General features: G+C 42.1%; 1 protein-coding gene across 4 annotated transcripts in view; it reads right to left on the bottom strand.

Annotated features, from left to right (window-relative positions):
- Positions 1–1,255: 1,255 nt before the first annotated feature.
- The window catches only part of KMT5B (lysine methyltransferase 5B), a 55,434-nt gene continuing 30,136 nt past the window's right edge, over positions 1,256–26,553 (bottom strand). For 3 of the 4 annotated variants that reach the window (XM_087422529.1, XM_087422530.1, XM_004437729.3), the window contains 7 exons: positions 22,314–22,479; positions 21,227–21,336; positions 19,603–19,769; positions 19,287–19,306; positions 19,070–19,206; positions 12,965–13,161; positions 1,257–5,544 (listed from right to left, as the gene is read on the bottom strand). In XM_087422529.1, coding sequence (XP_087278655.1) covers positions 4,067–5,544; positions 12,965–13,161; positions 19,070–19,206; positions 19,287–19,306; positions 19,603–19,769; positions 21,227–21,336; positions 22,314–22,479 — 2,275 coding nt within the window. In that variant the 3' untranslated portion in view covers positions 1,257–4,066. Of the gene's footprint in view, positions 5,545–12,964; positions 13,162–19,069; positions 19,207–19,286; positions 19,307–19,602; positions 19,770–21,226; positions 21,337–22,313; positions 22,480–26,553 lie in introns of all 4 variants that reach the window. The other variant, XM_087422531.1, reaches the window with a different exon arrangement.

The following is a 26,553-nucleotide window of genomic DNA, read 5'->3' as shown; positions in this document are numbered from 1 at the left end:
CCAAACCCATCTTTCCTCTGGGCCCCATCGCTAGCAAACACAAGCAATGCCCAAGCTCTTTCGACATGGACTGATATTCTCACCTACTTGTGTGCCAGGGTCACACTTACCATGACCCTGAGCTACAAAAGTGCCCTTGAGGTTGGCAGCTTGCACCGTGCTTAGTGCTGCGGGGTTCTGCAGCAAACATGATGAGGTGCACATCACTGACAAGAGTTGGCACCTGAGAAGAGAAATCACAGAGGGCTCTGGGCAGCACGCTGCAAGCTCGTGACCCCTGGTTACTGCAAAGGAATAACTCACTTCAGAGCAGAGAGAAAACCTGAGCCTGAATGAGAGTCCTGAGTACTGAACAGACAGGCCATCCCTCAGCCTTTCTTCCTACTGGGAACCCACGTCTGGGCAGACACGTCACTTAACCCGTCAGTCAGTGCCTTGCGGTCCGGCCTGCACCTCCCACCCTGACAGCACTCATCAGAGCGGACGCAGCTCATGCTGAAGCTTAACTGGTGACCGGGCCAGTGTCCACGCTGACGTCTACGCTTCGCTAGCAAGATGAGCTCTGGGGATTAGCAGCTTGCCCAGGGTCTCCCGCATGTTGCGGAGCTGGGCAAACTCAGGTTTCCAGCCTCCTGAGCCAGTCATAAGTCCTCTTCCAACTGGGTTTTGCCACAGTAACTGGGAGAAAAAAGGACCCACGACAGTTCCGGATGTGCCAGTTTTGTCCAATTCAGTGACTCAGGAACCACTAAGAACTGGCTTGCACAAGCCTTCTTGGGCTCAAGGCCTAGGGGGTATGTAGCTTAAAATGAGCCTCCCCGGGCCGGCCCGGTGGCGTAGTGGTTAAGCTTGTGTGCTCCGCTTCGGCAGCCCAGGGTTCACGGGTTCAGATCCCGGGTGAGGACCTACACACGACTCATAAAGCCCAGCGTCCCACAGACAAGAAAGTAGAGGAAGATGGCCACAGATGTTAGCTCAGGGCCGTGTTCTCACCAAAAACAGATAGATAGATAGATAGGATCTATCTATCGATCGATAGATAGATAAACAAAAGGAGCCTCCCCATTGTGAGAAGAATGAGAGCTTCTCCCTTTTCTCTGAAACTCAGCGGCACCAGCAGCAAAAGGAGACCAGGGCTCAGAGAACTCCCCACTCACAGACACTGAAAAGCTCTAGAAACTCCGATTTTACAAATTCGACTGTAAATTAAAACCTTGTGGAGGAAGTCACCACTTTAATTTTTTCTTCTCAGATACAGTGAACACCGGCCAAATTGTTTTAATTTCCGAATTTATTAAAATGATTAACCTCAATACTGCAAGTGCATGTACAAAATATTTGTAAAAAATGTTTTTAATGAAACGTTAAAGAACTTACCTCAAATGCTGAAAAAGTCCTTTTTTCATTCTTTCAGTACAAGGAATACATTGTATCTCAAAAGTATTACAACTCAGCAGAACAATTTAAAACAGTAATTTGAAAAATGATTGAAAATTGAATACTTTACATATGTTTCTACCATCACTTCCTAATTCTTACAATGCCAAAATCTTTACCAATCATTGCATGAGCTCACGCTAAGTTTTATTGAGTGCAACCTTTTCCAAGTGGTCGCCAGGCTGTGGATTCGCCCTTCCACACACTGAAGCTCCACAGCAGAGCCGGAACAGCTCCGAGGCCCCTAACTTGCGGAACGGAAATTAGGTTTCCCTGGAAGGCGCCAGCAGTGGCTGCCGAGCGCTTGTGCACACCGACTCCTGAGGCAGTGACCGCTGCCCAACGGCACTGCTCAGACCCACGGGAAGGTCGGCCTCAAAAGACAGGCCGAAATAAAGTGAAAACAAACGGCATAAATAAGTTACTAAAATTAACGCTTAAAAATGGAGAAGAGTGGGAAATGTGGTATTTTGTTACTTTTTCCTTAAGATTGAAATTCCTGACAGGGCTACTGTCGGTATTCCAAGAAACGGTTCAGGATTTAGTCTCGGAACCTCTTCAAAACACCCCAAACTACGGTGGGAGCTTCCAGACGCGGGGTCTAAGCTTGACCTTCCTTAGCGGCACGGTCTCCCACTTCTCCCACACAGGGCCACTGTGCGGACTGGCCGCGGTGTAAGGCGCTCCGAGGGCCTCACCACAGGCCTAGCGGGGCCGCCCTCTCTCTCGGGGTGAGGAAGGCTAGACGGAGCAAAGTGGGGGAGAGTGTGTGGGGCAAGGAAGTCGGCCACACGCTACCACATGAATACCTGAGGGGTTAACTGCACCGCAGCAAACAGGAGACGATGTAAGACTACAAGTGATTCCTTGAAGAACGTAAGGAGAAAAAAAATTCTAAATTTAAAAAACTTTTATGAGTATTATTAATTTCTATTTGAAACCTACTAGCAATAGTTTTAAGGAACTTAGTTTAAATGATGTCTCCAGAACCTGGAAACTGGTAGGAATCAATAAGTCGTAACAGTAAGCATTGAGGTTTTCTCCACTGGACTTTTCATTACCTGCAGATTCCTTTTAATGTTTTAAGACATGGGCTACTTCTCTCTAGACACTACACAAATCCTCTAAATTGATTTTACTCAGGAACACGGAATTATCTGAAAGTACATGTTCACATTTCCCAGACATAGAGATCCACTGGCGTCAGACACCTGTTACAGATTTATATTCCCAAATCCTTTGTTCAGTGATTTGTAAAATAACCCAAAGAAATGAAAGATTGGTATTGAACATAAAGTAGTAATCAAAAATTTGCTCATTAAGTTACTTAAAATTAATTTCTCTTCTCAAAGTGCTTCAAAAAACAAATTAAATCTGACTCCTCTTTTTTGTTTAACTGATAATATAGTCAAAAAATCTTTGATATTTTCATACATAAACTAACATAAGCCAAGAACTCCCACTGATGCAGTGCTTAAAACTATATATTTATAATTTTCTATTTTATTGGCATGAATATTTCTAAACTTAAAAACCTTCCTGGTAAGTTCTTTTAATTTCTTATGACAAAAATTTCTCACAACACACAAATATTTACAACATATACATTGCTTTCAGTTCTTTACAATGAATTTCAAAGACAAACATTTTTTATAGGTTACCACAGAACAAAAGCTGTGACTCATGTCTTTATTTCATAAACTATTATAAGTTAAAGTGAATAGTTTTTTAATATTCCTTGTAGCATTTTACAAGTGCAACAGAAAACTTGAAGACCCAAATTAAGATAGCTGTAGTTCATTAGATAAATGTTGCTTGTTGTCATCACATTGTTCACAGCAAATTTTTGAAAAAATAAGCACCAATCATTCTTGCAAAGAACAATTTTATCTAAAAGGATTGAAAAGTGTTAAATACAAGGTCTTTAATTTACATGACAAGCAATAAATACGCCACATCGAAACTCATCCTGCACACTGCCACCCTCAGACAACGTACTGAAAAGTTGGCGGTCACGCATGTCATTGTACTTTTTTTTTTTTTTCCAAGAAACCAATTTGACTCCCAACCGATGGTTTGCTATTTTAACCAAGGCCACAACAGTACACCTGGGCCAGCAGACAGTGTGAAACTGACACAACTCCAAAGGGGAAACATCTAGCAAGTAAATCAAAAAGCCAAAGATCATTGCTGGTGATATTAGCATATACTAGAAAACCTTAATATGCTGCTACTATGATTTGTTTTAAATTATTGTTTAGTCATATATTAAAGAGCCAGTTGATGCTCTTAAAGTTAAAAAAAGAAAACTGTGTAGCCACGTTATTGTCTTCAACGTCCTGGGTGGAAAGTTGCTGTCACTGTACAATTTTGCTTGAGCCTTTATTTTACAACAGGGCTTTACCTCTACCTCCGAATTGCACATAAGAAGGCTACTGAAAAAGTACAATAAAAATCTGCACAAACTAGACTTCAGCAGAGTCAGTGCGTTGTACACTCTACAGCACTATGCTGAGAAGGGAAGAGACAACAGAAGTGCTGCCACTAAAATGTTTCAGTTGAGGAATAATTGACTGGAATTTTTTATTTCTTTAAAGTAGGTATCCCAGGTCAGATTAAGACCAAGAGCTTATGCATTAAGCCTCAAAGACTGATCTTCTCTTCTCCTGGAAGAAATGTCAATATCTATAGAGTCTTTTCCAACTATTAGCCTCAATCGCTTGGCTGGAGGAAGAGGAATAAAATCATCTTCAAAGTCATCATCATAGTCATCCTCCTCCTCATCTCCTTCCGAAGAGGAGGAATCATCGGTACTTTCCTCCTCATACTGACTGTAGTCGTCAACTTCCATCTGAGACTCCAGGAGAGAGAGAGGATCACTACAGCACACCCCATTTTCATGAAGCCCCTCAGTATAGGACCCCCTACTCTCCTCGTCCCGTTTGAGCTGGATTTTCAATTTTGTAGAACTACTGCCTGATCCTGAGTTAAATCCATTATTAAGCTTTGCTACATAGAGATTATTATCATTTTCATGGTCTTTACTTAACTTGATGCTTATTTTTGAAGAATTCATTCCATCGTTCTCTTGGTCGTTTGTCTTGCTGCTGCTATCATGACGCCTGCGAAGAGTCAACTTGGGAATCCCCGAGTTATTCTCCAGGATTAACTGTGCATCATACCTTGTGATTCGCCTCTTCTTTTTACTTTTTGCAGTTCTGAAGTTGTCTTTTGCTTTGAAGCCATCTGATGTCACCACCGCAGCACCCCCAGGGGAAGGAGGCCAGTCTGGGTAGCTCCCAGGCACGCGCTCTGGGCCGCTGTGCTCGCCCTGGTCTGAGTGGGGCCCCATCACGTCTGGCACCACGCCGGCTTTGCCAGGGGAATCATGCACCGGAGCGGACTCCTCTGCTTTTGCCAACTGTTTCACAAGTTTTCCTTGTCTTGACTTCTTTCTCGACATGCTGTTGTCACTCTTATGACACTTTGCTTCCCCATTCTGTGCAGTCTCATGAGCCAGTTCTTCCTCCGGCACGGCAGGAGTCGGCTGCTCGTCACTGTCGGGGCAAGGCTCCGTCAAGCCATTCTTGCAGCCGTCCAATGTGTTTGGTTCAAGCTGGATGTCAGAGGTCTCCTTCAGGTTCGTTCTCGTCCTCACTGACCGCCTGGTTGTGTACGTGCAGGGAGCGCCCTCCCCATGAGCAGGAGCACCTCGCCCGGAGTTCTGTTTGTGCTCTCTTGCTGCGTGTCTAGTTAAGCACCCACCAGCCACTGAGGCTTGGACTGGTCCCTCCGGCTCCTTATCTTTTTTAATGGGCAAATTTTTATACAGAACTACTTTAGGCTCTTTAAGTACCAAGTTTCCCATTTCGAGTTTTCTCGAAGCACTCTTTTGCTCCAGCCGTTTGCACTGATTTCTTAATTTTATCTTCGAAAGTAAAGGCTTTGCGGGCTTTTTCAGTTTCTTTGGTACCCTGGAATTATTTACGTGAGTTAGCTTAGCTGAGGTAGAATTGGAAGGAGCTGGGATTCTTGGCATAGATTGCCTTGTTAATGTTCTGCTCTTGCTGTTCTTTTTCACACCAATTGAAGATTTTCGGTTAGAAGCTGCAAAGGGAAAAAAAAAAAAAAAAAGGATGAAAAACCACCTTGGTAACACAGTAGTTCAACAACACAATGCCAAAACCCAGACTATTAGTTATGACACGTTCAGGTTATACAAACATACGGCAGACAGACCCCCAGTTCAGTTTCCGCCAGCACATAAACATTCCCTACGCTGTTTTCCTTCAAGTTCTCTCATTTCTGCCGCATCTATTCATTTTTGAGGTAAGTAATTTCATGGTTAAAGAGCTCTTAGCACAGCAAGGATCTACATTTCACTCTAAGCTTGTCCCTCATCATGATACTGGTCCAAACTAAATATTTCTTTTCCTGATTTAGTACTTTCCCACATAAAAGATTTGAAGTAAAGCTAAGGAAAAATCATAGGTTTTTTTTTTCCTTTCACAAATTCTTCTTAAATTCATCATTTTAAATGTTTCTAAAATCTATTACTCATTAACTCAAAGTGTATTACTTGACCAGTAATACAGGACTGAAATACATTACTAATGGGCTCTGCGAGACAAATCCTACCACAACAGTTTCAAACAAGAAACAGATCCTAGGAGCCATATATCGTTATTCCCAACAGACGTTTACCCCAGAAAACCACACTATTCTAAGTAGTTCCTGTCAGCTCTGAGAGGAGCAGCAGAGACTCCGAAGGGCTTCAGAACTGACATGGCTCCCTCCCTCCAGGGACTGTGGGCTGCCAAGGATCAAACTGAAAGAGGGAAGGAGACTGCTGCTGGAGTTACACTCTCGGGACAATCGGAGATCCAATTTCCTTCCTCTGGACCAGGATACAAAAAGGCTGTGATGACCCTACTGAGAATGACAACCTGAGAACTAACGTGACAGTCAAATGACTTCTCAAAAGGCTTATGTGTGAGTCGAGTTTAAGGTGCTCCCATAATGAGCCTCCAACCTTGCCACTTTCTGCCGTCTTCATGTTTTTCTCCACATTTACTTTTGGACCTGTATTTATACTGTTTTATATGAGTCAATTTCTCAATTATTTAGTGTCCCCATCTCCCACCTGAAAACCTCTTCCCCATCAAAATACTCCTTTAAATCATTCCCTAGGGAAGCTGAGATGACCAAACTAACAATCACCACCTCTCACCAGAAAATGGGGAGAATAAAAAACAACGAATGTGGATAAGCCCAGCACACTACCCAACAAAGACTTCGTCGCTTACTACATGCCTGAGGGTTGCCAGGGTGACTGCTGTTCCTTCTGCATGGCTAAGCAAGTAAGTTACCATTAATTTTTATTGAGAGAGATGAGCAAGAATGTATAACAAGCATTCCAAAAATATCAAACCACCAATAGAAGGCTCTGTACTCAAGAAGACTGGCTCATAAATGGCTTCAGGGTACCAAAACCAGCAGAATTCCTAGGAATGAGATCCACTGATTGAACCAAGAACATGCTTATCCATGTGGGCTGCTACAACGGAGGCAACTTATTTTTAGAAGAGTAGGAGTAGTGAAGTTTGGATGCCATTCAATTTGAGAACTGATGGATTATGAACCAGAATTATACGGAACTTACTGGAGATGATTTTTTAAATATAAGGATATTCAGAGAATTCTTTCGCTAGAGTATTTCTTTATAAGCTTACAAGTCTTCCTACAAGGTGGACCGAGATGTTTACTGATGTGAACACACACTAGTGTTTTGGTGCTTGGCTTGCTCAAACGTGGCTACGCTAACCCTCTGCTCAGCCTATGACTCTTCAAGGATCTATGCCCGGGAGCTTAGTGGTTCTCAACCTTACTCTTCTGTTTCCCACCCCATTCTCATTTCGTTCCCGCAATCACCCCTACACGTCACATACGATCACACGTACATTGTAGTCTTGACGGCAATCCCCCTGTAATTTGGATGCAGCCTTTTCCTCCGAGAGCCTCTGCCACTCTGACAAGCTCCTTATCATGAAACCCTGTGAATACTTTTCAGCCCTTACCTTTCTTTCTCTGCAGAATGTGACATTGCTAATCATCCTTTTTCCTGAAAAACCCTCCCCCCCTGGCTGTCCATGAGAGCACTTTCCTGACTTTCCTTCCATGTCCCTGGCAATCTTCCTCCACTTGCCCCTTAGACTGCATTCCTCATGCTCTGCTGGCCTAAGGCCCTTTGGAAACTCTACACGTGGGCTCTGGGTGGTAAGCATCCACTCCTCCATTGCTATTACCGTCGTGTGCTGGCAGTTCCCGAACCACTTTCTCTAGCCCGATTCTCTCCTAAATTACAGATCCATATCACCAAATGCCCACTGGCATCTGGATCTCCCTGAGGCTGTCTCATAAGCCCCTCAGTCAACATGTTTAAACTGAACTCACCATCAAGCCTTATGGCTACTTCTCCTTCTAAGTTCTCCATCTTGGTCAATACCACCACCATCCACCCAGCTGCCCAAGCAGAAACCAGGTCATCCCTGACTCTTGCTTTCCCTAACGGCCTCACCCAATCAACCACCATGTCCCGTGGAGTCCACTCCTGCAACGTCACTGGAATCATCTTCTCCATTTCCAGTGCCACAATCTCCTGCCTGAACTATGGGATAGCTTCCCACCTCTTCTGGTTTCTCCTGTTGCTTCCCCAACATTCCACTCTCCACCATGTAGCCAGAATGATTTTCCTAGTACATCACATCACTTCTGGGCTTTAAACCTTTCAATTACCTAATGCCCTAAGAATAAGGTCCATAGTTTTAAATTATGGTCACATCCCTTCCTCCCACCTTCCACTCCAGCCATGATGAACTTTATTCAAGTCCTACACTCATCCCCATATCTTCATTTATGAAATTCCCTCTACTTTGAATATGCTTCACTTGGCCAACTTCTCACCCCCCTTTTTTTTTTTTTTTTTTTTTTTTATTTATTTTATTTTTTCCCCCCAAAGCCCCAGCAGACAGTTGTATGTCATAGCTGCACATCCTTCTAGTTGCGGCATGTGGGACTCGGCCTCAGGATGGACGGAGAAGTGGTGCCTCGATGCGCACCCGGGATCCGAACCCGGGCCGCCAGCATTGCAGCGCGCGCACTTAACCACCAAGCCACAGGGCCGGCCCTCACCCCCCTTTAAGACTCAGTTTGGGGGGCCGGCCCCGTGGCTTAGCGGTTAGGTGCGTGCGCTCCGCTACTGGCGGCCGGGGTTCGCATCCCGGGCGCGCACCAACGCACTGCTTCTCTGGCCTCGCCGCGTCCCACATGCATGCAACTGGAAGGATGTGCAGCTATGACATGCGGCTATCTACAGGGGCTTTGGGGGAAAAATAAATAAATAAAAATTAAAAAAAAAAAAGACTCAGTTTGGGAAACCCTTCTCTCAGGGAGCCTGTCCTGACTTTCTACGTATGACAGGTTTCCATTCCAATGTATTCTCACGACACCTGAGACTCTCTTTACTTGGGCACTTAATTTTAAACCATTAGATGAACCATTTTATAGTGATTCTGAATCTGGGCTCTCCCCCTTCCACCCCTTCCTTCCGAGACAGTCATTGTTAGCTGACTGCAGTGAACCACTGACAAAGCACTTCAGTGTGTCTGTGTTCTAAACAGCACAAAATAGACTAAATTTGATGCTCTGGATTATTTCAACGGAGAATTCACTTTCATGTTTATGTATTTATCTGTGTATTCTCATTTTGTTTGAAAAGCATTCTCTCATCAAAAGCCCAGCTAAAAGGTGTGCTCACCAATCAAAGGTCAAGGAAGACAAAGACAAGCTGGGCAAGAGAGACATGAGCAACGGGACTAAGATGAGAGTCCAGTAAGTGCCAAGGGCTCTTCACTGACCCAAAAAGGTGCTACACTGTCTTTGAGGGGTTTGAGAACGTTAGTAACACAGGCTAAAGGAGGAAGACAGGGGCCACAATGGCAAACTAATAAAAGTCTATTGAGAGCCTAGGGATCCTGAGGGAAGTGGAGATAAGGTATGCCTGTGGCTACCCTGGCTTCAGCACTAATACATCATATATGAGTCTCTTCCCTAGTGGCTGGGACATATCTCAAATGCATAAACAGTAACTTTAGGTGGAGATACACATTCTTAGCAATTGTTATATACTAGGTGCTGTGCAAAATGGCCAAATTAGTATGATCTCAATCCTAATAAGCATTCTTTGAAGTAAGAGCTATTACAGCTGTGGGAAAACGAAGCTTACATGAACTACCATGTCTAAGATCATCCATCTGGTGAGTGGCAGAGATGGGATGTGAACCGAATTCTGTGGCTCAAGAGTCCAAGTTTGTAACCACTCTATTACACTGCTTCTAAGGTATACCACAGAGTTATTATGGTGCCAGTCACCACTCAAGGATTAAGGACCCACAGCATGGCTATCACAGTCACTTCAGGGTGTCCCCAAAACCATACAGCAGCCCTGTATGGGCATGAAGAATTACAGCCAGATACAAGAGCAAAATGATGTGAAAGCTCCCTAAGTGCTTGGCTACATCCACGCTCTTCACTATAAAGGCCCCAGAAACGCATGCTATCAATGTGAACCAAAGTAAATACAAGGACCGCACACAGCTTGGCATCTTCAGAACCTGAGGATCCAGAAAACCCTCAACAGGACTTGAAAGACTTTAGTTCAAGGAGTTTATCAGGCACAACAAGCAGCTTCTGTCTCACATGACAAACACAGACCGGCAGTAGCTGCCTGGAAGAGTGTTGGAAAGGACTCTGGAGCAGCCTGTAGGCTCAGCAGAAAAGAGTATTCAGACCAATCAGGGATGTCTGTGACAGGCTAGAGTGAGAAGTGGTGACCCAGTCCACTCTCTCCAGGACAGGCACTCCCCAGTCAAGATAAACTTACTCCACCGACCGAGGCCTCTGTGTCTTGCGCTGACTTGTGGCATTTGCAGTGACTCATGTCCCAGAGCACAGCACTGACTATGGGGGTAGCCTAGCCATCGAGCCACAAGAGGCCTAAGAAACCAGAATCTTCCAATAATGGCATTATACTTCAGGTTTGTGGACTGAATGTGTGAAAATGGATTTCTTGTTGTCGCCTCTCTCTGGATGCTAAAGCAAAACAGTCAAGTTGTGGCTCCTGAGACACCTTTCAAAAAAGGATCTGTGTGGAAGGAAGAAATAATTTTTCTTCTGACTAGGCAGAAATGTTTCTTTAAAAAGAACATACATCCTGTTCAAAGAAAGCAGTGCCTCTGTCAGCTTCTAAATTCTAGACAAACTGCAGAATAAAGATGGGCAGCTGTGCCCAGAAAAAGCAGTCCAAATCTATACACACGATGGATGCCCACTCCCTTGGGAGAAAGGTTTGGGCAGCTCTGGCTTTGCTACCAGCTGCAGTTTCAACAAGTCTTTCTTTCAAACAGGCAGAAGAGTATGGTTGAGACACAAAACACCAAAAGAAATACAGCTAAGAGAACACATGTGACAGCCTGAGCAAATACTGCTGTGAACCAGACCGAATGTCTGACGGCCTCAGAGATTAGTGGAGTAAGCCTCCAGCTCCTTCAGAGCATTGAGCCACATCTATCAACTTTGTCACACGACCCTCCAAGTTAGTTACACCAACCCGTGAAGTACTCAAGACAATTTTTCTGCAGAGAGGTAATGTGAGTAAAGTGAGCACCTAACATTAGCAGTCACTGGCAAGTGCTATATTTCTATTCTGTAATACTGAGACTACAGCTCAAAGGGATTAGCCGTTCCCTCTACTTTAGAAAATGGCATTAATGGTCTGCTCTGCACAGTCACTTGTGTACTTGTCCTACCCTGGAGCTAAGGCATAAGCTCCCTGAGGGAGGGGCCCGAGTCTCATACACCTTTGTATCTTTTCAACAACTAGCAGGCTTTTGCTAAGTATTTGGTTTATTAATAAATATTCCTTAGATGGCCACATAGCAGTTAGTACATTCAGCACTTTCCAAAAGATATCTGCATTCTGATCTTTTAAGTGGTGTACTGAGCTCATTATCTACACATAGTAATATAGTTAATGCATAAAAACACAATACCCCCACAAATGTCACAGAGCCATTCACTGTGGACAGCGTCGCGGCTGTTTCCATATACGTCCGGCAGCACGCTTCTAAGTGTTTTTATGTATATATCTATAAAGTGGGCTTCACCAAGTCTCCAGTTTCACCAAGGAACCAGACTCAGAAAACAAATGTTGATTATGCTGCATTTATTATCAGAACCGACAGGCGACAGTGGATGATGGACTAACTGCTCTTTTCGCTCTCTCTGGACGCTACCAAGTGGAAGAGGAACACAGCACTGCTTTTACACTACGAGGTGATGCCAGGCTCTGACCCCCAGCAGCAGGTGGATGCAGGAATTCACGGCAGTGACATTCACCATTGGGGGAGACACCTTCCCTTTCCTCCAGGATGTCCTGCAGGGGAGGGAACCAAGATAGGGAGAAGAGCCTAAAACAACCAGCTCCCAGGAGTACTCAGGTGCTAAGAAGTAACCATGGACATGGATAGTGCCCCAACAGGCCCACTTTGTGGATCGCCAAGCCAAAGCTTTGAGGCTTTATTCCTGTTAGAGACCAGTCAGGCTCAAGACCCGACTGTTCTAGCGGCACCTAGAGAAGACTAGTGTTACCAGATGAAGCCCAGTAGCAATCAGAGTGGTTCCAAGACTTCAAAGCTCCAGGAACATGAGGTGTTTTCTTTTGCTCATTTAGGCTTTCTTCTCTTTCTTTTCTCTTTATTCTTCATTCTCTCTTTCTCCAGTTTCCATTAGATCTTGCCCCAAACACAACTGGTATCTTAAAGCTTGCTTCCTTCTCCTTCTCACCTCTCTTGCTACTTTTGCTGGTGGCTACACAACACGTCACAGTATAGTGACACTCAAAATGCTCCTCTATCACAATTCTGAGTCTGGTAACTGGTGGTTTGGTAAATTGGGTCAGTTCATTTTGAAAAAGGCAAGCAAGTACTAAAAAGGGGGAAGCCTTGACGCCAGAAGCTATCAACTCCCCAAGTCCATCACCCACCCTAACAAACTGGCTAGGCACAGGAACGTGCATGTGTCTGTGGGACCCTACCCAGTCCTTTGTCTTCTCAGAGAACCTAACGACATCATTATAGTGAAACCAACACCTTGAAAATGTTTCTCTCAAACATATGACGACCCTGGAACACATGATGAAGAATTCCATATCCAGTTACCAAGTATTCCTGAAAGGCAGACAATTCCATCTAGAGTACCAGACTGAATCCGGAGGCAGGACAGACTGCTTCTGAGCTCAAGTCATTTCTAGAACCTTGCAGTACTGCCGAAGCGCATGAGTCCCAGAGCTTCTCTCAATATTTAAAAGATCAAAACTATTGAAGCACGCTTTAGATAGCAAATTGTGTGAAAATATTAAAAAAAAAAAAAAAAAAAAAAAAGATACGCTTATCAAATCTCCCTTACTTACTTGCATTGTTTTTTTCCTGAGTGGTATCTGCATCAGTGTTAGAGCTGACAGACTGACTGTCTGAATTTTTGCTGCTGTCACCTAACTTTTTAAGCCTATTTAAACGTTTATCTGTCTCTCTGAGTCCGTATTTGCTATTGATAACAGGAGCAGGCGCTGGCAGTCCCACTCTGGATTTAAAAGCACCAGTTCCCCGTCTGAAAGAGAAAACAGCACAGGTTAAACAAACAGCATCCTTGCTTACAACAAGCTTGCTGCTGAGGACACTTGGCCACATCAGGTCAAGAGATGTGATGAACTGATGAGGCCTCAATCATCACTGAAAATCTGTTAAGCCTAGGATCTCAAAAGAAATTAAACATGTATATAAAATCAATGCAAAAAACCTTCTAGATTTAAAATAACAAAACAAATTGTTATGACTATTGTCAATCGTTTTTTAATTTTATTTATTTTTTTCCCCCCAAAGCCCCAGTAGATAGTTGTATGTCACAGCTGCACATCCTTCTAGTTGCTGTATGTGGGACGCGGCCTCAGCATGGCCAGAGAAGCGGTACGTTGGTGCGCGCCCGGGATCCGAACCCAGGCCGCCAGCATCGGAGCGCGAGCACTTAACCGCTAAGCCACGGGGCCGGCCCTCAATCAATTGTTAATTGCCCATGAGAAACTATTGGACCCTGTAGAACTTCATGTGTAGGTAAAAATAAATAACTAATTCTTCAATTTCAAAACTGGTTGGTGCAACAGTTAGGTCTAAATTGTAGCTTAAATAACCCACCTGTTAATTATATTCCAGCTTTGTTCTGCACTATTTAACACATTACTGAATATTGAGAATTAAGGAATTAAAAAAAGAAATCAGAAAATTTCCATACATTAAGTCATTACTTAGAACTTAATGCTAGATACAAACAGATCCTAACTGAAATACTATAAGAAGGCTAGGCTACATTAGTGAAAATCTGACTTCTGGAACAATAAAAACTGTTACTGAAGTAAACATGAATGATCATAATTAATAAAATGCTACTAAATAAGACGTTAAAAGACTTGCTTTCACCACTAGATAAGAATGATATGTAACCTGTGTCAATTATTTATATTTATGTAAATTCTTCCGAAGTGAGGGTGCTTATAAGAGGTCCTCCTAAACTTCCTTAAATGAATCTAGCTTTGCAAATCTTCGCATTATTCAGTGTATAAAGGTAAATTTATATCCAGCTCTATTCAAAAGAATAAGTAAATTCTAAATTAATGAGGTTAAAAAAAAGCACTACATATTGCACTTAAAAAATGAGAAATCTCTTTGGCCAAAACTGCCTTCACTGACTTGCCTTTTATTGGCCTTAGCTTGTGAAAGCTGTATAATAACAGCTTCTGAACTTGTGGCAAAACTGTGAACACCCTCCATCATGAAAGCAGTATCACCCTCCATAAAATCCCATGCGATTTATTTTTTCTAGGATTTAGATGAAGAGAAGATAACTTTTCTCACCGGAGGAATCAGTGTTTCACCTTTTGCTAAGGGACAATGGAAATTTTATTTTCTCTCCCTACGTTCTTACCTCTCCATGCTAGAGAGCACAGGCCTAAACCTAATGCAGAAACTATTTTTGGTAAGTAAGGTGAGCATTCTTGCTTTCTTCACCTTTCCAGAATGCATCTGGAATTCAATTTTTATTAATGCTTTTGTAAAAACTACAACAAAAACTTATGGTGGGACTGCCTCAATTCTTTTTTCAAAAGGTGTACTAGAAATCCATGTAAAAACCTTTAGGGAATCTTCACCAGGCAGGCAACCAGTTACACTCCACTCCACTCTAAACTATATTCAGAAAGTAAATGAGTGAATCCCAAAGGCTATTTAATTTCATATGAACTAAAGTAATCAAGTATTTTCAGATATTCTATGCCTTTTTACCCTAAGTTGTAACATTTCTGGTTCATTCCTGAAAGATGGGCCATACTTAAAGTACACTTAGGGCCGGGCCGATGGCGTAGTGGTTAAGTGCACGCGCTCTGTTGCTGGTGGCCCAGGTTCGGATCCAGGGCGTGCACCGAGGCACCGCTTGTCAAGCCATGCTGTGGCGGCGTCCCATATAAAGTGGAGGAAGATGGGCACGGATGTTAGCCCAGGGCCAGTCTTCCTCAGCAAAAAGAGGAGGTATTGCCATGGATGTTAGCTCAGGGCTGATCTTTCTCACAAAAAAAAAAAAAAAAAGTACACAAACACAAAATAAATGATTGTGGTGGAATTATTTTATGTGGAAATGAGAGTTTTTTTAAGTAAAACTCCACCATTCGTCTGCTTCTCTACCTCCTTTATTTCTTAACTTATGTAAAAAGTGAAACAATCCTAGGACAGTATATCCATAAAGCAAAAGTAAATAGTAGCTCCCAACCACCCTCCATCCCCAGAGTCCTGAGGTACCAGCATTAACCATCTGCCAACAGTCCATTCCTTTACCATGGTCTACACATTTATTTACGTTGTTTCTTTTTAAGCAAAGAAAACCAAAATAGGATAATACCATACATTTTACTCAACGATCAGCTTTCTTATCATTACATCATGGACAAATAAATCTGAACTGAACACGTTTTCAAAGTTGTACTTTACATTGAATAAACATTCCATAATTTATTCAACCCCTCCCCAATGGTGATTACTAAAACTTGTGGGGTTTTTTGTTTTCACTTGCCACCTTCAACACTGCTGCTCTACTGCTCTTGAAACCATATCCTTACTAACTAGCACTCACGTTTCCACAGGACAGATCCTCCCAATGGGAATGACTGCCAGGTAACAGGGTGAGTCTGTTTTTAACAAATATTGCCAGAGTACTTTCCTGAAAGGTTACAGCAATTTACGCCCCTACTGACATTGTGTGAGTGCCTGCTTCTCCACATCCTCACCAGCAGTATGTCTTAAAGTCTGCCAATCTGATAGTGAAATGAATACCCAATTACTGTTTTAATGTCCTTGTCCACAGCCGTCACTTTCTGTGCAGCATCCGCCTTACTTTCTTTCCTGCTGGAGTCAGTCTTTTCCTCATGAGCTTATAGGAGTATTCTGTTATTAGGATATTAACTCTTGGCAATATGTATCCTTTTTCTCCCTTTAGTTGTTTATCATCCATCTTTGACTTTACTTTTGGCCACTCAAAAATTTTTGTATTCACCATTTCTTGTTTTACTTCTTTCAAAAGATCTCCACTATTCCAAGGTTAGACATATATTCTCCTAATTTTTTTCTTATAGTTTTGCATTGCATTTTTCAATTTAGATCTTTAAACTATCTGGAATTTACCTTGTATATGGCGTGAGATGGGGCCTTAGCTTCATTTTCTTCCAGATGCGCAATAAATTATACCAACATAACTTATTAAAGAAATCATCATTTCCCCATAAGTGGTATTAAGACCTCATACTTACTTGCCTTTATTTCAGGACTGTATTCATGTTCTCTTAACTATTTGTCTGTTTCTGGGCCACTATCATCAAGTTTTGATCACTACTGTTTCATAGTAACTTTTAATATATGTTAAGGCAAATCTCCCTTAACTATACTTTAGAAATTTTTTCTTGGCTATCATCAGACATACTTCCACATAAGCTTTAAAATATTTTGGTTCTTCATATTTTTTGGTCATTAGATTTTATTTCTCAAATTTTCTACAGTGAAATCTGCAGTACTTACTTATGAATGTACCACAACTGCCATTGTGTTAGGATGGTTATGGCCCAGAAACAAGCATCCAATGTACCCTGGACACTCTACCCATGAGCTCAGCGCCTCTGTAAGCATTCTGTCCACTCGCATGTCTTCGTTGGGCCACCTCTTCTCACCCTCCAGCTCCTAGCACTGTGTGTGTGTCCCTTTCACTGCACTGCCCTCACAGCTGGCATGGTGCTCATCTTGTTTACCCTGCATATACTAGGCCTAACATAAAGTAACTAACCATTCAGTTGATATCTGATGAATAACTGAATGAGTTTCTTTGACTAGTCTCATCCTCTCACCTAATTTCTAGAAAGGCAGAAACAATTTAGTGTTCCAGAGAATTTCAAGAGTATTCGTAGCCAATCTTTAAATCCAACTGCTCAAATAGTCTGACAATAGCCATGCCTACTGTTCTGTATTACGCCTTTCCACTTAAAGAGGATTTGCACATGTTTCTATTTATTCCTCACACTAAGCCTGAGGAGATGACTACCCTCATCTGACCAGTGAGAAACTGATGCTCATGGAAGAGAACTAATCTGCCCAAGGGGCATAATGACACGTGTAGTTCTAAACCAGTGAAAGAGCTGTTTCAGGAGTGGTTTGGAATCCTGAGTATGTGGGTATGTTTTTCAGGACAGCCTCCAAAAACTTAGTGTGTCATTTGCTCCATTCATTCATTCATTCACCAAATATTCCTCAAGGATCTACTATGTGCCAGGCACTGTTCTGGAGGCTGGGGATATAACAGTAAATGACAAAGATAAAAATCTCTGCCTTCAAGGAGCTTATATTCTAAGGGGAAAACAACCAGAAACCACAAAATAATTTGATAGCTAACATTTGAGTATTAACTCTGCGCTGTTCTACATGCTTTATGTGAAGTAACTCATTTAATCCTCACAGCAACCCTAAGAGATAGCTTCTGATGTTATCCCCATTTTGCAGATGGGGTACCTAAGGCACAAAAGCAGCTAAGTTGTCCAAGATCACATAGCTGATGCAAGGCAGAGTTGCAGGATTCCACCCCAGGCAGTGTGACTCCAGATCTCAGGCACTTAACTGCTATACTATGTTGCCTCTATAAAATGATTTTAAAGCATTATTCAACTATGATTAAACTACTTCATGGATTAAAGGGTCTTTTTTGTGGACTTGTCTAAGATTTAACAAAGATTTGAACCATTTTTTATGTAGAAAAACAAATTTTATTCCTCGCCCCCTACAAAAAAAAAGGGGCAAAAATTCAGCAGCATCAAGAATAGGTTTTCTGCCACTCCTTCATGGCAAGGCCCCCAAAGCTGGGAGAGACACAGCAGGGGCAGTACTAGGACTCTGTGCCTCTGCTCTCTCATGAAGGGGCAGTACTAGGACTCTGTGCCTCTGCTCTCTCATGAGAGCAGAGAAACCCCTGGCTACCTGGAAGGAAGGGAAACAGTTAGGCTGGTGGCTGTAGGCTGGGTGTTCTAAGTGGGAGAAGCAGAACTACTGGAAATCTTTGCTCCGATTTGCAAAAGCAATATGAAATGGATGAGGGCTCTGAAGTTAGGCTGACCCTGGTGTTCAGACACTTAGGTTTCTGCACTTGCCATGTGGGCACATTACTAGTTCACTCTCTCACAGGATGGCTGTGAGGACTGAAGGAGTCAGGGTTGGTAGAGTGTCCAGCACCGCGCAAGGTATGTAAAATGGGCTCAACAAATCCAGGTCTGCTCCACAGTGTGGCCTATGCAAGTCTGCGCTACCTTGTAATGTCAGCCTTCCCGCAGCACTAGCCTGGACAGCTCGTGAGGCCGCCTCAGTGAGCTCCTGTATGCAGAAGCCACTACAGTGAGAAGTGTGAACATGCAGTCCTGCTAAGGCAGATCCGGGGGATTTCTACAAGGACTCCAGAATCTTGAACTCCAAAAAGAGTTCCTCACTAAGTGACAGACTTTAGGAATTATGAAGAGTATGTGCACTAAAACATAAAAATTCCAGAAGACACAGGTTGGTAACACACAAGACAACTTCAGCGTTTTTACATGACTATTAGTAGTGAACTTCACTTGCTACTTTGGGGGCACCCCTACGCTGGCACTGTGTGTGCATGCGCACGAGTGTGTAAGGTATTTCCCATTCTCTCCTTAGGAATATCTGTATTCTGATTTACTCATAAGAACAACAGTTGGTAGTAATAAGATTTTAAAGGATCAGGTGCCAGTGCCCCTAAATATTTCTGTAGCCTTTGATTTTGTTCATGCACGTTGTACTGGGTACGATGCACAGAACATAAAAGAGTATCCTTGCATTTAAATGATGAGGAGATAACGTGAGTTAATGCCCATAATCATCAGGTGGTTAAAAGATTGTAAAAGCTGAACATCTACTTAATACTTTACCTTTCACAAGTGTAACACTCGCAGAACTCATTATTTTCTCCAAAAAACCCATCTCCATAATAACAAGAAATTTCTTCTCCAGGTTCAATATCTCTTAGAGCCTTCACACACGCTGTATCTCGACCAGTTGACACAAACTGAAATAAAGTTAACTCATTAAGAAACTCATACCTGAAGCAGAAACAAAATACTTGAGATAAAAAATTTTTATGCTTACCTTACAGTTAGGTCTGCAATCTGAAAAATGTCCAAAAGATAAAGTCAATTAACTGTAGGAAAGATCTGAAACACGAACAATTACAGAAATCTGAAATAAGCTTTCCATATAATTTTACAACTTTTGACAGAAATTTAGGTCTCAAGTTAGAGCACAGGAATATTTAATAAGTTTGTGGAAAAAAAGAAAAAGAATCCGTATTTCAAACCCTCCTTTAAAAGAAGATAAAGGTTTTACACAGTGTGATACGGCATTCTAATTTTTAGCAGTACTGCCCCACACCAGTGCTAACTAACACCTGAGAAAGACAGCTTACCATGGTTTATAAATGCAGCAGGACCAAGCCAGAGCTGAGCACAGTTTTTCCTTGTGGAATACATGACACTGAAGTCGTTTTCTCCATGTCTAAGCAGCATGTTCTCCTCAATTTCTGAAAGTTCGGCAATACAACCCACCAGTAATTCTATTTTGTCATTTCGTTTCCTATTTAAAATATGTGATGTTAAAAATTACTAGTAATTATAAATAATACGGCTTCTGTTAATCAAATAATCCTGTCCACTAAACACCAGGGATTGAGAGGACCTGGCCGTGCGTACTTTGGCTGACTACCCTGGATCCCGCCTGGAAGCCCCGCAGCCTTGTGCATGGTTGCCTGTGCGGCTGCTTTATCTCCATCGGAGACTGGAAGGTCCTCCAGGGCAGGAACTGTGCTACCTGTCTCTGACCCCCTGCAGCACCTAGTATAGTGTTTTGCAGGCAGAAAGGACTCAAATACCTGCTGCACTGAATTCACCTTGCTGACAATGGATGAAGGAGACAGAGACAGGTAGTAGTAAAGGGCTGTGAGGACCCAGAATTAGGACGTCCCCAGCTAGAGCAGCACCACCCAACAGAAATGTAATGCAAGCCAAACACCGCAACTTCAACGTTCTAGCAGCCACATTAAGCAAGTCAAGAGAAAGCAGGTGAAATTACTTTTAGTAATATATTTTAACCCACTAGATAATTCAACAGGTAAATCGGTATAAGAAATATTAACAAGAAATACAATTTAATATAAAATCTGGCATGTACATCACATTTAGAGCACTTCTCAATTCAGACTAGCCACATTTCAAGGGCTCAATAGCCATACATGGCTGGTGGCTACTGTACTGGACAGTGCAGCTCTAGAACCCGAGACCTCAAAGCTCCACCCCCAACAACACAGGGAGCCACGGGAGCCGATCAGCAGGCTGACACCATCCCAAGGGAAACAACGTTCACTCACGAACACACATCCACTCAAGAGGCCTGGGAGGGGAGAATGCTCTTTGCCCACTCCATTTGTAGGTACCTGACCCTACACTTTTTGCTATAAGAAATACTGGAGGTGGTATATGAGAGGGGCTACATACTTCTTCTGGGAGATAAGGTAGGGAACAGGCATGAGAGGATAGATAAAAATCACATATTCTCTCTTCCATGTATGGCTTTTATCCCTCCAAGCTGGGCTCAATTTTATTACTTTTATTTAAGCTGGTACATACATACACATTTTTTGTAGGCAATGTGTTAGGAAGTTTCCACTTGGGAAATTCCTGGGATTATTAAGACTTCATACCCAACCTTTCTTCTAGGCCAGTGAAAGACTGACTCTGGAAGCCAGGTTACCCCTAACCTTTCAGTAGTCCTGTCACTGAGCAGGCACCAGACTCAATAAATGGAAAACAAAAAGCACTCTGGCTTAGTTTAGAGACAGAACCTGGTTTAACTCAGACTTCTCATCTCACCACCCTGACCCTGGTCGCTGGGCCGAAGCACTGGCCGTGCGCCAGCTCCTTAAGGGTGAGCTCTGGCTTCATTCCTCCCCACGACCTTCTTAGCACTTGAACAGTAGTTTAAGGGAGAACTTGAAATAAAATGACTTAATGGGTTTATACTAGTATAATAGTTACCACTCTTTTGTTGCAACTATTTTGGCTCCATTTTGTTCTGATGAGTATCTATTACAAGGCAATATTTCAAATCCACTGTCAGTTGCAAACATTCGCAAGTAAATAAATACCTAAAACAGGAAAAAAATTGGTATTAACTTTATATTATTTATCCTGCTAGATTTTTTTCAGAATTATAAAAGCAAACCACCACCAACAATGTAAACATTTAAGATCATTAAGTAAAAAACTTTGCTGTTATTTAAAAATTTCAAGGGCCAGCCCCATGGCTTAGTAGTTAAGTGCACGCGCTCCACTACTGGTGGCCCAGGGTTCGGATCCTGGGCACGCACCGATGCACTGTTTGTCCGGCCAAGCTGAGGCCGCGTCCCACATACAGCAACTAGAAGGATGTGCAACTATGACATACAACTATCTACTGGGACTTTGGGGGGAAAAAAGGAGGAGGATTGGCAATAGATGTTAGCTCAGAGCCAGTCTTCCGCAGCAAAAAAAAAAAAAGAGGATTAGCACGGATGTTAGCTCAGGGCTGATCTTCCTCACACACACACTAAAAATTTCACATAGTTGAAAAATTTCACATCTACCTAATAGCTTGGCTATGTTACTTTAAAAGTTCACAATGCACTTCACTTACAGATGACAAAGTTTTCTCTTTGGATAGTCATACAAATGATCTTTTTTTTTTTTTTTTTTTGTAAGGAAGATCAGCCCCGAGCTAACATCTATTGCCAATCCTCCTCATTTTTTTCCCCCAAAGCCCCAGTAGATAGCTGTATGTCATAGTTGCACCTCCTTCTAGTTGCTGTATGTGGGATGCGGCCTCAGCATGGCTGGACAAGCGGTGCGTCAGTGCGTGCCCGGGATCTGAACCCAGGCCGCCAGTAGCGGAGCGCGCGCACTAAACCGCTAAGCCACGGGGCGCGCCCCATAGAAATGATCTTAAGTGTTATTAGATCTTCATACTGATTAGTCTTATGAAAAACTGATTCAAAGTTTCAGTGTTCACTAAAATTTAGGCTTTCGTTTCCTTTACTCTTATCCAGACGGATAAATACAGTAGTATTAATCTTATTACTAAACCTACATGTTCCTTGAATAATTTCTCCTGCGTTTTGTTCTTGTTGAGAAAATAGTGCCGTGCCCATTCGCCTGAAGTCAAACATTTGAAGGCTTTCTCCAAGTGTTCATCTTTTTTAAAACGTTCAATTACTTCCTTTAGTTCCTCTTGCCTTCCTTTAATTGGCCGAAATCTGAAAGAAATCAAAACCATAACTTTAGTTATCTGCCATCATCCTGGGGCCACTGTTAAGAGATCTTGAGAAACAGGTAATAACCTAAAAACAGCCAGACCTAACAAAAGAGAACAATCAATCATGTTGATAATTACTACTCAAGTAATACTGATCACCAGGAAATATAACTTCTCTTTCTTCATAAGGTATTTTCATATTTTTATTTCACTGTTATCTCATTAACTGAGAGGTGACCAGATGATTCAAACGAAAGCTGTCTGATTCAGGCTACTACTAGTCCTCTACTTTGGAAGGTACAAAATGAAAGATCTAGAATAGAGTTTGTCTAGTTGAGAATTAGAATGACAAGAATTTTGTAAAACATGCAGAATCAAGCCATAGGAATGCAAGGCAATGAGCTTCAGAAGAACGAAGCAGCAAACAAAACCATGCCATAAACAAAAACGCTCTCTACGTACAGATAGAAAAACCCCAAACTAGGCATCCCAACAGGTCTTGAAACACACCTTGATGTTCCAACACCCATGTCAAATGAATCTTTGCTAACTGCATTCAGAGAACAAAGAGAGGGCAAAAAGTACAACTGCAGCAGTGATACTGCTGTACTGGTGATGTAAGGACAAAGTGGTGGGGTAGAATTTTAAAAGGCTTCTATTGTAAAATTGGCTATAATGACTTCAGAACATCACATGCTAGGCAGACATTAACACACGACACAAGCATGGGCCATGTAAGCCCCTTGTTCTAAAGCTGTGTTCTCAATAAAACACGTGTACTATGATTAAAGGAACTTGGATCTTAATTTCAAAATTTCTTCTCATGTCAATTTCATTTGGCTTATTTTCCCAAATAAGGTTTTGGGTTTTTTTTTAACATCCAACAACAAAAAAAGGAATTACAGACTGCTATTCAAATAAAATACATTAAGAAAAAATATTAGTGGCTCAGGAGAAAAAGTATTTGCATCTTACTCAAACATTCAAAACTGCACATCTCATAAACCTGAAAATGCTAAAACTGAGATCAGATCTAGCACCAAGTCCAGCAAAGGAAGCACTGAAGCAGATTTTTTTTTTTTCTGATAAGCTATCACAAATGTATTCATAACATTTCAGTAAGATTTTAAGCCACAATATTTCACCAAGGATTTTTTATCAGATGCTGTATGCACAGGTGCTGTGGTGAAAAATATGAGAAAGAAGACATAGCCTCTGTTTTTGAATAGAAAAGTTAATTGGGACTAAGAGATACATACATGCATCAAACAGTTACGCAAGGCATCAATAAGCAAATGAATGTTAATATGGTACAAACCACACTGCTATAGCACTTTAAGGTACGGAAATTATAACCAAGCTGTATTTGTTTGGGAAGGGGTTTTGGAGTTGACACTGATATGGGCAATGAGGAAAGCGGAAAATTCAGCTTTCTAAAGAAAAAGCAGAATATTACTATAAAGGCAGGAAACAATCAACAGAAGGCAGGCAAAGTGAGAGGAAATCTAAGCAGAAGATCTCAATAAGGCTGGATTCAGGGGCTGCACGGTGGCATAGCTGGTAAGTGCACGCGCTCTGCTGCGGCGGCCCAGGGTTTGCAGGTGCGGATCCTGGGCGCGCACCGATGCACCGCTTGTCAAGCCACGCTGTGGTGGCGTCCCATATAAAGTAGAGGAAGATAGGCACGGACATTAGCCCAGGGCCAATATTCCTGAGCAAAAAGAGGAGGATTGGCATGGATGTTAGCTCAGGGCTAATCTTCCTCACAAAAAGAAGAAAAAAAGGAAAATAAATATTCAGTTTAAAAAACAAAAGGCTGGATTCAAAGAGATAAACAGGGGCTGAGGGAATCAGCTGGCTAACAACAGTAAAGGAAAGTACTAGAACAAGGAAGAGGGAAGACATGAGGTCCAGAACAGGTATAACACTATCTACTGGACAGGATCTCTAGAGGACCTCAGATATATTAATGCATGGTGACACTTCCAGGAATTTACTGGCTACAGACTCTAGCTTCACTAAGCTCTCAGAACTATTAAGCAGAACTATCTGAAAGAGTTCAAACACAACCTAGAGATATCATATGAAGAAATGGACAACGCCCTATTTTCTATTCCAATCAACTGGCAAACCAGCCCTCACAGATGAGTGGAAGTCCTTTCAACAATTCAGAATGTCTTTAACTAGGTTGTCAGAATAGCACTACTAAAATAATCTAAATATTTGCAAATTGTGGAAGTATCCAAACTTCCACACAGTTATATTAAACTACTTACTTGTAGTCACAGGTGATTCTGTCAAGACTGGGTTTCTCTAAGAAACTCAATCTAAAGCCTTCTTGAGGCAACCCTACACTCGAGTTATTTGCATATAAACGACAGATAAGACAACCAATCAGCTGCTAGCTAAGGCATATCACTTCAAGCAATACAAAATATGAAATGGCAGGAAACAACCCATATTTTGCACAATACATGAGAAAGCAATAGTTCACTTTGAAAAATATGATAAATAATCCATGTTAAGTGGCAGGGCTACAAATGACAGAAAGAGCCAAGCAATCTTTACATGTTCCATGCGGAAGTGACCAACGGTGACACTCTTATTTCAAAATAAATCGCACAGCTCAACACATTAGAAAGCAAGTCAGAGGCAGAGCTAAACTCCCTAAAGCTCTTCAGAACATGACAGAAAGGTAAGGTGCAAACCCGGGATGGACACTGGCTCTTCCTGACAGGCTTTATGCGTCCTCTCCACTTCCTGAAACACGTACCTTCCTATCTAAAGACGCCACTCAGCTCTCCCTAGTTTTGTTTACTCTCTGTTCATGATGCCAAACAATTTATGTGCTAAAACCAACACAAAATAACCAACTCTTGATTCCACGTTTCCTGTGCTTTTTGTTTTTACTTTCCTGACTTCTACTGCCTTACAACACAAACAAAATCCCTGAATCTGCCCCTTGCTACACACCAGCAAGAACCTCCATTTCACTTAAAATGTAATTTACTGTCAAAACTTACTGTCACAGTTGGCTGCTATAGGCGTGAAATGATAGTGAGGCAAAGGAAGAAGAAAATGGTTCTGAGTGCAGACAGGAAGGGGAAGAGACAGTTGTTTTCGATAATCCTATAGAAGTACATCAAAATCACCTGGCTCACAGTTCAAGTCAAATCCCATTATAACAAATACTGCAGGGAAATAAAAATTATTTAATAGCGTAAGATTGTTCCAACTATTAGGGCCAGAGCAAAAGGCACTGAGGACCTTAGGAAAAATTAAAGTAATTTTCTATTATTGAGTAGAAAAATACCCTCTTGTCCTCTCCTTAATGATAATCACTCTAAATCTCCCACACAAATTGCACAAAGCTATTTTTACACCATGGTTCTTAAAGCTAGAAGAAAATTTAGATTATCTAAAAACAACTCTCTTGTTCCACAAATGAGGAAAATAAGGTCCAATGAGGGCTGCTTAGTGGAAGGCCTGGGACTACTCCCCAGGCCTTTCTTGATGCCGCTCTCTTATCTGGACTACGAGGGCCCTCTTGTGTCCCTTCATGATTAGAACAGGATTTGACTTGTGTTTGCCATTGAGAACCAGCACTGAGCCCAGCCAGAGACAGCATTGGCTGTTCTACTGATGATACAGTGAAAGGGGTGGATGCAAATACATACTTTTAAATTTAGTATTTGGGGGTGAGATGGCAGGGGAGGCAAGAGAACCAGGTATCTGGCATTTCCAAATCAATATACCCTTCCTCCCTCTCTTAATATGAAACTTGCAACTTTAAATAAACCAAACATTTATTTTTCTCTTCCCACATCTCCGATCAATGGGTGGTATAAGAAATAAAAATATATCATTTACAATCATTTATTATTAAAAGGGGCAGAAAAAAACATGAATTCACACTCCCACACACCTGTTCCCCACTCTTTCCAGAGACTGACTTCCCAGGTTTTCTTGCTATTTGGTTTTTCTGTTTCCAAACCCAAGAGACCACTGTGGCAATGAAGAAAAGTTGTAGATTTGTATTAGCTGTACTACTGTGCCCTTCCATTAGCATGTACAG

Source organism: Ceratotherium simum, chromosome 34 (assembly GCF_057802395.1).
Source record: "Ceratotherium simum simum isolate JZ-2026a chromosome 34, ASM5780239v1, whole genome shotgun sequence".
NCBI lineage: Eukaryota > Metazoa > Chordata > Mammalia > Perissodactyla > Rhinocerotidae > Ceratotherium > Ceratotherium simum.
This window is presented reverse-complemented; position numbering and strand designations above follow the sequence as displayed.